Source organism: Primulina eburnea, chromosome 4 (assembly GCF_022965805.1).
Source record: "Primulina eburnea isolate SZY01 chromosome 4, ASM2296580v1, whole genome shotgun sequence".
Taxonomy (NCBI): domain Eukaryota; kingdom Viridiplantae; phylum Streptophyta; class Magnoliopsida; order Lamiales; family Gesneriaceae; genus Primulina; species Primulina eburnea.
Window position 1 is genome coordinate 44221694 of NC_133104.1, and position 11317 is coordinate 44233010.

Here is an 11317-nt window from a genome sequence, read left to right on the forward strand (position 1 = left end):
GGAGTGGGCGCTGACACATTGACAGCATCTTCCTTATTTTTTTACTTTGGAAAAGAAAGTTTTGTTCTTTTTGCTTTTGGCATTGTTGGTTTTGTGTGACATTTGTTGTGTACTTGGAATTTAGCTAATATTTTATACAAATTGAAAGAATTTATATAAATATGTTTTAGAAAAATAATAATAGTTGGATTTGTTAAAGAAATAAAAATATCATTTATTTCTGCTCAGAACTTCGATCTAGGGATGACAAATCCGTCCACGTCCTCCACATTCTCATCCATATTTCTCGTCAATATCATTTTTTTCTAAGAGGAAAGAAAAGAAAAGAAAAATGTATATTACATATGTGGGTGGAAAAATTCAAATTTACAGTACCACTACTGATGTGGACATCATGCGACTATGATTATATACACTTATTTATTTTTAGAATAAAATAAATGCAAAATAGCTTATAGTGTATATATCTACAAGTGCGCTCTCCTTTTCAATGCAATGATCATTTTTATGATTTGTCACGTTATAAAAAATAAATTTGAGGAAATAATAATAATAATTACTGTTTTATGGCACACATATTAATTTTTTTTTATTTTATAAGTTTTGTAAAAATATATACATTTTTATTAGGATTTGATTGATATTTATAGACTAATAATTAGATAAAATTTACTGAAACATTTTGAACTTTTAGAAAAATTAGAGAAAAAAATCGTAAAGAATGTACAAAAAGTAATAATAAACTCACACTAATGAAGTTAGATAACAAATATTAAGAATATTAAAATTATAAAAGAAAAATTTTGCATACCAAATTTATTTAATATGAGCTGCTCAACTTTAATAATATAGTATAAATAATATATAAATATTAATGTTACCAATATTTTGTGCTTGAACGCGAGTTTGAAATGCTTGGAGTTTGTTTTAGTCTTTCAAATATATGAATTACTAGGTTTCCTCTTAGGTTGAGTTATAACCTAAATTCGTGATTGATTTACTTGGTTCAAACTTCATAATTAATTTATATGTATAGCTATATCACAAAAACTTTACCGTCTAACAGTTCAATTTTGTGAGATAAATATCCAATTCGACTCGTGAAAATTTTACTTTTTTATGTTTGAATGTTATAAATAAATATCGTGTAACATATGACGATATGACTAAAATCATTTTTTTTTCTCAAAAATATGTTATGTAATATCATTATAAACAAGAATCAGATTGACTCACGTCACAAATATATAAATATGTGATATCGTTTGACACATAGATACACACACAATATAGATGATGTGGACTGTAAATCCCAAATGCAGGTGGACGGATCTTTGAGTTATCAGCACAAGAGCATGTATACACCACTAGTCGCTACGACCAACAAAGTTGGAGTTGGCTAGATTTAAATAAAAAGACATGTTATACCAGATTCGAGAGTGGAGACAAGATTCGAAGCCCACTTATTATACGTTTGTTGATGGGATGGGCCTGATGACTAGGTCTGGTATTACTTCCGAGTCCACAACCTACTACTGCAATTTATGATCGAAAGTTTAATGTTTTTGTTCATATAAAAATAACAATATTTTAGAGCAATTTTGGTTTATTGGAATTGAGATAATCATTTCGGGCACAAAGGTAAACATTAGAGTAAGACAAAATGCATCGAATGTGTAATCATAGTTTTCCTTCCTTAACTTAAAGACATGTGACAAGATGAGTGAAAAAGAAAACTTATTAAAATCAGACAACCACGAACACTTTCACTGAGAGTTTTCATAGTTAATGTCATAATTAAGATCATACCGCCTAACACACCCTGATACGCATAAATAACTATGATTAACACAAAACCAAGAAGGAATTTGAACACTTGACTTTCTCTCAAAGGATCTAACCAATTCTTCTTTCTCTAAAAACATTCACGTGTACGTATACTGTATACATAATTTAAGTAATATAGAGTGCAATGATTCGACTAAAAGTGGAATAGTCAGCCTTCCAAAGAAATACAATAATATTGAAAAGTAAAAAGAAAAACTTGTAAATTCACTTTCTAAACAAATAGATTTATTCACATATATTTAGATAAGAAATAGAATTTCTAATTTTTAAGAGTAGTGATGACCAAAGATCTGCCCTAGTTTTCTAGGGGGAATATTACAAGGACTAAAATACAACTCTTCATAAAATAAAGACGTGGAAGGCTTGACTGCATATATATATATATACAACCACATTAAAACGATCGAACACATATCATTATTCGCGTACAACATCCAACATCATTTACTTATACGATAAACATGTATTTTACAACATCGAACGTTTTTCATTTTACTAAAAATTATATATGTTGATAATTATATAAATCATAATTTTCAAATCATAAAGTAACTCATACATTTCATGTCAATCATTCTCTTAGCAGTAACATTTGTTATGTATCACCATATATGAATAAAACTAAAAAATCACATGATAATAGTTTATGAATGGATCTCATGTGACACCGTCTCACAGATATTAATTTGTGAGACGAGTTAACCCTACATATATTTACAATAAAAAGTAATATTTTTAGCATAAAAATTAATATTTTTTCATGGATAACTCAAATAAGAGATCCGTTTCACAAATACGACATGTGAGACTGTCTCACACAAGTTTTTGTCATAGTTTACATATAGTAAAGACGATATTATGATTATTATTTGAAATATAAGATTTTGATGGATCATTGGCAGTGCATAATATATATTTATATTCCTACCAAAAGTAAGTGTGGTACAATTATTCGAGCAGACATAGAAAAAAAGCTAGAATCAAATTGGGTGGAACTTTATAAGAATAATTCAACCAAAGGCCGAGCACATACAAACAAGTAGAATAGTAATATAATATAAATTAAATAAAAAGAATACAATAGAATAATAATAAAAAAAGTATTTTGAACTTCAATTATGGGAGCAAGCAGCCTTCAAGCTGTTGTCCCCATAAATAGTTAAACACTGCTGTGTGCGTTGAAAAAAAAAAAACATAATCAATCATGCAATTAATATCTTATACTAAATTCTAATATTATATTAATCTGAAAAATTGTCGTATTATTTTCATGAACATAACCATAAGCTCATTATATCACACGAGTTTGCCACATAAACTCGAATTCCTGAGAGTACTATTCCCATATGTTACACTTGGAGTGTTTATTCCACTATAAAGTTGTAAAATTTTAGCCACATATAATCTACACATGATTTCAAATTTCATTAAAATATGATAGACTCACATGATTTAACGATGTTGAGGTATGAAAAAAATTACTCTCGACAGATGATAGACATATTCATATATTTATGAGTTTTATGTGAAAACTATATTTATAACGCTAAAAATATTTTTCTCGCAAAATTAATTAAAAGTTGAGGATGAGATCAAACCCTTTGAAAACAGATATTTCTTTGGATACCTTCTTCACAACAAGACAAGCAACCAAAACATAAGGCGAGAAAAGAGGATGAAATTTATTTTCAATTTTTCAAAATTTATAATAAAATAAAATTCAAGATCACTGAGCGATCAATTAGTGGCCTTTGTTGGTGATCTGTGCTGGTTCCTTCTCGACGATGAAGCTTATCCCCCATCGTCTCACTGGCCGACCTTGACCCCGTTATTTTAAAGTCATATCTAATATTCGGAGTTTGTCTCGATTTGGTCCTGCATCGAAACAGTGCTTTATCCCTAAATGTCCAGTCAACTGTTGTGTCTCAATGCATTTCGAGGAGAACCAGCTAGTTCTGGTTTCGAGTGACATTGTCACCCCTAATGATTGAAAAATAATAATCTCTAGAGTCATGCAGAATCCCGGTGATAATAGTAATTGTGGAGCAACTTTATGAATGACAACTAACTAATCACTAAGTTTGAATAATAATATTGAAAATGAATTGAAGACATAAAATATGAGCAGATTTGGTGAGATTAGGTAGAAAATTCCAACCACCCAAGAAATAAAAGACAAAAATGTAGATCAATTTTCAAATGGCGAATTCATGAAGCATCTTAAAGCTTTTACAAAATCCTTGTGAATAGATAAATCGCATGCCCAATCATATATATACACACATATACCTTGACGTCAGTACTATATATATATACACACATATTTTTTGGCTACATTTAATCCGAATAAAAAAGTAGTCTCACAATCAAATAATATATTATTAAAATCAATTCACGGTCTCTCTTTGATAATACATATTATGATATATATGTTTTATTATTCCGTGATCTTGTTTCTTCTTATATATGTTGTAAGTATATGCGTGTATAAATATAAACTGTAAGGCCGGCCTAACCTAAAATCAAAGAAGACAATAAAACGTGACCTTTTATTACTTAATTTTGAGCTTACATGAACAAAGAAACAGGAATAATCAATGCAATATTCAATCAAACGAGGCCATCCACTATACAGAAACAAAGTATAATGAAGGAAACAACACGATAAACAAATTTCTAGCCCTTAGATCACATGCTTAAACTACATACACACTGGATAAATATACTAGTCACACAAGAAGATAGTTCGTTTGTCTTGAGCCATTTCCACTTGAATAAATCATGATGACCACCCCGTGTAGTAAAACTGCGAAACAAGTCGATGCGAACTGAACAAACACGTAAATTTTTGAGCTTTCTAATGGTTGTAGGACCTTATTTATGAGTAATCTATCCGCCACGAAGAGTTTATGCCTGGATCTTTTCTTGTACGAGCCTTGTTTTATTCCGTCATTTAAACTGTATGCTGAAAAATAAACGCATGCCTATGAGACGATATAGTGAACATGTTGATTTTGTATAAAGTGAAAAAGGTTACTTACATGGTTGCCTGAGTAAATTTGGTGAGTTTTTGTGATTACTAGTAAGTTGGAGGAGGTGGAGACGTGTATACATAAACTGGTGGTGGAGGTGACTTTATAGGCGGGGGAGGTGATGTATAGTAGTAAGGAGGTGGAGGTGATGGTGAAGGCGGAGGCGGGGACTTGTAAATGTAATGTGGATGAGGGGAAGGTGGCGGTGGAGAAATGTAGTGGTATGGTGGTGGGGGCGATGGTGATGGTGGTGGTGGGGAAATGTAATGGTAGGGAGGTGGAGGAGATGGCGATGGTGGTGGAGGTGATTTGTAGTAGTAGGGTGGCGGCGGTGAAGGAGATGGTGGGGGAGGAGATTTGTAATAGTAGGGAGGGGGCGGAGATGGCGAAGGTGGCGGTGGGGACTTGTAGTAGTATGGTGGAGGAGGATATGGTGATGGTGGTGGTGGAGATTTATAATAGTAGGGAGGTGGTGGAGATGGAGAAGGTGGTGGTGGGGACTTGTAGTAGTATGGTGGAGGAGGAGATGGGGATGGTGGTGGAGGGGATTTGTAATAGTATGGCGGTGGAGGTGATGGTGAAGGTGGTGGTGGAGACTTGTAGTAGTATGGATGATGAGGAGATGGAGATGGTGGCGGAGGGGATTTGTAATAGTATGGCGGTGGAGGTGATGGAGATGGTGGCGGTGGGGACTTGTAGTAGTAGGGATGATGAGGAGTTGGAGATGGTGGCGGAGGGGATTTGTAATAGTATGGCGGTGGAGGTGACGGCGAAGGTGGTGGTGGAGACTTGTAGTAGTATGGATGATGAGGAGATGGAGATGGTGGCGGAGGGGATTTGTAATAGTAAGGAGGTGGTGGAGATGGCGAAGGTGGTGGCGGAGACTTGTAGTGATATGATGGAATGGGGTATGGTGATGGTGGTGGCGGGGATTTATAGTAGTAATATGGTGATGGAGGAGGTGGAGACTTATATACGTAGGTTGGCGGAGGAGGAGACTTATAAATATAAACCGGTGGAGGTGGTGGCGGTGATTTATACACATAAGGTGGCGGAGGTGGTGGGGACTTGTAAACGTAAGTTGGTGGAGGAGGTGATTTATAAATGTACACCGGTGGTGGTGGGGGTGGCGACTTGTAATAGTAGGGGGTTGGGGTCGGCTTTGGCTTATTACATTCTTCATAAGGAGTCTTTGGAGCATAAGCAAATGATTTAGCATATAACACAACTTCATGCTCAGTCTTAGATTTCACTTTGAGCTTGGCTCCTTTCTTTCCCCAATGAAGATTTGTTGGAATTTTGCATTTGGAATTCTTAGGTGGTGCATGGAGCTTGGCCTTGCATGCCTTAGCTCCATATTTTCCATATTCAAATCCTTCAATGGGAATACTATATTTTCCATTTATCTTTGTCTTGCCGTACGCCACAATTTTCTTGTCGCCCACCTTGCATGTCACCTCAACAATTGCACCTGTATTTATATATTATAAAAATATTAAATTAATTTTTTTTAAATAAGAATGATTAAGTCTTATTTCTTAATTAAAGATATGTATGACATTAATAAATAAATGATAGAATTGCTAATTACACATATGAAGTCTTGATTGATTTCTTCAAAAATATAAGCATACTGTTTTTAGATATTTAAATGAAAAAATGCAAACAAATAATAAAGGAAATTTTTTTTAAAAAAAAATCGGAGATTAATGGGTCCACTTTGAGTGAAAATTCAAACATTAGACGAAAATGACATACATTAAGTTTTGATAAGTTCTTTATAGCTTAATTTTTTTTTTTTGGAAAAAAATAGAATATATATGCATATATAAGAATAAAGTTGGGTTACATGCATTCGATATATTGTCAGTTAATACATCTTTACATGAAAGATTATATTCCCTCTTTTTATTCTTTTTTTTACAAACAAAAACAATTAAATAAGCAAGAAAAATTAAAATAAATAATGAGAATTGTTTACCTTTGAGATGTTTCTTATCATGAGATTTGATGGGATATGTCCAATCATAGCACTTGTAACAATATACTTTTCCTACAACCTTAACAACCAATGGATGATGTGGAGGGTAGTGAGGGACATGCGGAGGTGGTGGAGATTTATAGTAATATGTAGGAGGGGGTGTCTTCACCGGAGGTGGTGGTGAAACATAGTGATATGGAGGTGGATATGACTTTGTGGGTGGAGGTGGTGAAGTATAGTGGTATGGTGGCGGTGATTTTTTTGGTGGTGGTGGAGATATGTAATAGTATGGTGGCGGTGGTGATGGTGACGGTGGTGGTGGGGATTTGTAGTAGTAATGTGGTGGATGTAATGGTGATGGAGGTGGTGGAGATTTGTAGTAGTAAGGTGGTGGAGGAGATGGTGACGGTGGTGGTGGGGATTTGTAATAGTAATGTGGTGTAGGTGATGGAGGTGGTGGAGATTTGTAGTAGTAAGGTGGTGGAGGCGATGGTGACGGTGGTGGTGGGGATTTGTAGTAGTAATGTGGTGTAGGTGATGGAGGTGGTGGAGATTTGTAGTAGTAAGGTGGTGGAGGCGACGGTGATGGAGGTGGAGGGGATTTGTAATAGTAAGGTGGAGGTGGTGAAGGCGAGGGTGGTGGTGGAGATTTGTAATAATAAGGTGGTGGTGGAGAAGGTGATGGTGGAGGAGGAGACTTGTAATAATATGGTGGAGGTGGTGATGGCGAGGGTGGAGGTGGTGATTTGTAATAATAAGGTGGTGGTGGAGAAGGTGAAGGAGGTGGTGGTGATTTGTAGTAGTAGGGTGGTGGTGGTGATGGTGAGGGTGGTGGAGGAGACTTGTATTCATAAGGTGGTGGTGGTGGAGGAGATTTATAATAATATGGTGGATGTGGATGTGGTGATGGTGGTGGAGGAGACTTGTACTCATAAGGCGGTGGTGGAGGTGGCGACTTGTACTCATAAATTGGTGGAGGAGGAGACGAATAAACATAAGGGTCTGCTGATACAATGGTAGAAGTAGCCAATACAGCCATAGCCACCATGAGCTCCGGCAAGAACCGTCCCCAGGCAGCGGGGCGGTGGCCACGAATCGTCATTCTTTCACCGGAAAATGCCACCAATGCCAACCAATTTGTATGAGTAAGTTGCTCTTGGCCTGGTCAACAGAAGGACAATGTGCTATTGCTGCTGCACAGCTTTACTTGGGGTGGAGATGAACAAAGTTGATTTGTGTATATAAATAGGAGATGGATAGATACATTTATTGGCTCCTCACAATAAAATAATTTATTGAGTCACTTCAAAACAGCTGTAATATCACATTCTTTAACTCCAATAATCGAACCAATTCGAGTTTTCATTTTATTTATTTTCTATTGCTCACCTGCTACGGAATCGCGCTATGTGTACTAACAATATTTACACAGATAAATAATTCTTCGTATAATTATATTTTGTGTGTATATATATTTATATATGACTTGATCAAGTCATAGGCTCTTAAAGAAACAAACGTCATATTTTGACATCCAACAATCTCCCTACCAATAATTGCACTCCTTGCAATCAATAGGAATCGAACCTGTGACCTTGACTCTGATACCAATTGTAAGACCGAGCGCTTGCCGCTTTACCAAAAGTTATAACTAGTAGTAATGGTGTAACTCAAATCTTTTAAACCGCACAGCAGCTCAAGCACCACTGTTCGATCGCTCTATCAAACAGAGACAATTATTGTACCCAACAAATAAGTTTGTAAAATTATTTTTCAATTTATAACCCACACTATTTTACGTGACACGTGATACGTAATCAAATTATTTGCATCTATTATTTTATTTATGTGGACGAATGAATTTAAACATTTTTAATACGCGAAACAAGTGTATGCATTAGCATCAACGAATCAGTTTTATTTCATTCATATATATAATTTTGATATGTTGTTCAAAATTGTTTTTTTTTTAAAACACGTTAATTTTTATTTGGATTATTTGACCATGTTAATATTATCTTGATAGTTACATTTGGCAGTGGACGATTGAAAGTTGAGATACTCCACAACAACTGAGGAAGACGTACACTCAATCCAAAAACTCAAGACTAATTAAATCATTTATTAATCTAGATTAGTTAGTGTTGCACTGAATTCATTATTCTTAATCATTGAACTATTTTTTTATTTTAAAAAAAATTTAAATAATCATTTTTGGTGGTTAGAACTGATTGAAACATTTCAATTTCCCCTTGAAGGATTGAAATATTTTTTCTTGCTGTAACTTGATAGTGACTTGAGGTAATAATGTATTCCGGGGCATCGTTTGGTGTTTGATGCGAATGATGATATATTGATTTTGATTCAAATTTTACGAAAGATTAAAGTTTTGACTAAATTTTAGTATATCTACTTCATTTTTGTTCATAAAATGTTACCAGATAGATTTTATAACTTTTGGAATATTTATATACTTTAATATTATATTAAAATAAAACCAATTTTTTTTTTTAAAATTTTCTGATATCGAAGTTTTTATGCATATGAATTATTGCAATGTGTGGGGCTTTAATTATTTGAGAAAAGTAAAGGTAAAAAAATAGTAATAATAAACCCACATGGTCATGTTGGAAAAGCAAACCCGCATTCAGAAATACAGCAATCCAAACATGTTTTATGATCAAATGGAAATAATCTCTCAACAGCTCCTTTTTTGTTTTAAAAGTAAATCTTGAGTAAGTTTATTTTGAGACGATTTCACGAATTTTTATCTGTGAAATATGTCAATCATACTGATATTCACAACAAAAAGTAATACTCTTAACATAAAAGTAATATTTTTCATAGATAACTCAAATAAGAGATCTATCTCACAAAATATGATCCGTAAGACTATCTCACACAAGTTTTTGCCGTTAATCTTATACGCAATAGAAAATGGTACACAGACTAGAGCAAAATTTTAATTTTTAATTTTGATTTTTAATTTTAATTTTAGTCTAAACATATCCCACGTGATTTTCGACCAAAGGTAATTGGAAATGACAGATACTGATTAACAATTAATTGTTAAAAAATTCAAAACTATGATACAATTTATTCACTTAAAAAATTAATAAAGTCTTCCAAGATTTTTATTTAGGATTTGAATATTTCTCCGAACTATACATATAAGACGGTGCTGTTGCAAGGAAAACGTTGAATAATTTGAAAATTAAGTTTAATGAATATACATAGTACAATAATTTTATTAAGTTAATAAAATTAATTTTTGAATCCATGATTGGTTAATAATTAATTAGCGTTAGCTCAATTGATCTGGAAATTGAATGGCATGATTGACGCACTGATTGTATATTTTTCTTCGATAAATTCACACCGAATATATTTAGATAAAATGTGAATTCAACGTATATATGTAGATGAATAAATAGTAATTTTATTTTTTAAAAAAATAAATAAACGTCACTTGTACAAAAAATAACCAAACTATTAATTAGGATTATTATTGGTATAAATATATTAATATTATAATTTAGTTTTATAAAATGACAAAAATTTGTGTGAGACGGTCTCACGGGTCATATTTGTGAGACTGATCTCTTATTTGGGTCACCCATGAAAAATTATTATTTTTTATGCTAAGAGTATTACTTTTTATTGTGAATGTGGATAGGGTTGAGCCGTCTCACAGATTATAATCTATTAGATGTTCTCACATGAGACCAACTCTTATAAAATAAACCCATCACTTGCACAATTTTTTTTAAAAAAACTATTAATTTGGGATTAATAGAGGTGTGTGTGTGTGTGTATATATATTATAGTTTAGTGTGTATTTATTCTTTCATTAAATGCATGTGATTTCTCGATGATGAGCATCCATGCACATGCATTTAATCAAAATTCGAAGAACATGCACAATCAGAAATAATAATAAATTTTATATTTGTAATAATAATATGGAACTTGAAATCATACTTGAAGAAATCAAAATCATATATAAATAATATACGTACTTCTATATATTAAAATAAATAAAATTTTGATTGAGAATTCCATCTCAAATTCGAGGTTGAAGGCTTTACCCTCTAATTACTGAAAAAAATATCCATCTTTACAATTAAGCAATAGTTTTTCTCTAAAAATTAAAATTAAAATGTAAAATTACATCTCAAATTCTGTGGTGAAATATCTGTCTTTGATTAATATTTTTCCTACCAAAGTTAATTTCGAATAAAATTACTGATAAACTCAATTTGCAAATTTTTAAATCTTAAAAAAAAAAATCACCAAAGACATGTTCTGCTAATTCATGTAATGACCATTCAGTCCTATGACTAAATGGAATTTAATTTAAGGACATGATGATCCCTAGACAGAGACATCCCATCTCACGAAACAGGACAGAGTCGTCTGCAATTTTCCAAAATAATACTTTTTTATGTAAATATTA

The 11317-nt window shown here is 32.9% G+C and overlaps 1 protein-coding gene across 1 annotated transcript; it reads right to left on the reverse strand.

Annotated features, from left to right (window-relative positions):
* Nucleotides 1-4378: 4378 nt before the first annotated feature.
* On the reverse strand, nucleotides 4379-7963 carry LOC140829410 (uncharacterized). The gene is made up of 3 exons (XM_073192625.1): nucleotides 6862-7963; nucleotides 4890-6351; nucleotides 4379-4813 (listed from the first exon to the last, which is right to left on the reverse strand). The coding sequence occupies exons 1-2, from the start codon at nucleotides 7961-7963 to the stop codon at nucleotides 4928-4930; spliced, it is 2526 nt and encodes an 841-aa protein (XP_073048726.1). The 3' UTR covers nucleotides 4379-4813; nucleotides 4890-4927.
* Between the last annotated feature and the right edge of the window lie 3354 nt (nucleotides 7964-11317).

Excerpts from the sequence above, each read along its gene's own strand:
- LOC140829410 (XM_073192625.1), bottom strand. The coding sequence starts at position 7,963 with ATGACGATTCGTGGCCACCGCCCCGCTGCCTGGGGACGGTTCTTGCCG. Across the intron at positions 6,352-6,861 it reads TGATAAGAAACATCTCAAAG|GTGCAATTGTTGAGGTGACA; the intron begins GTAAACAATTCT and ends ATATAAATACAG.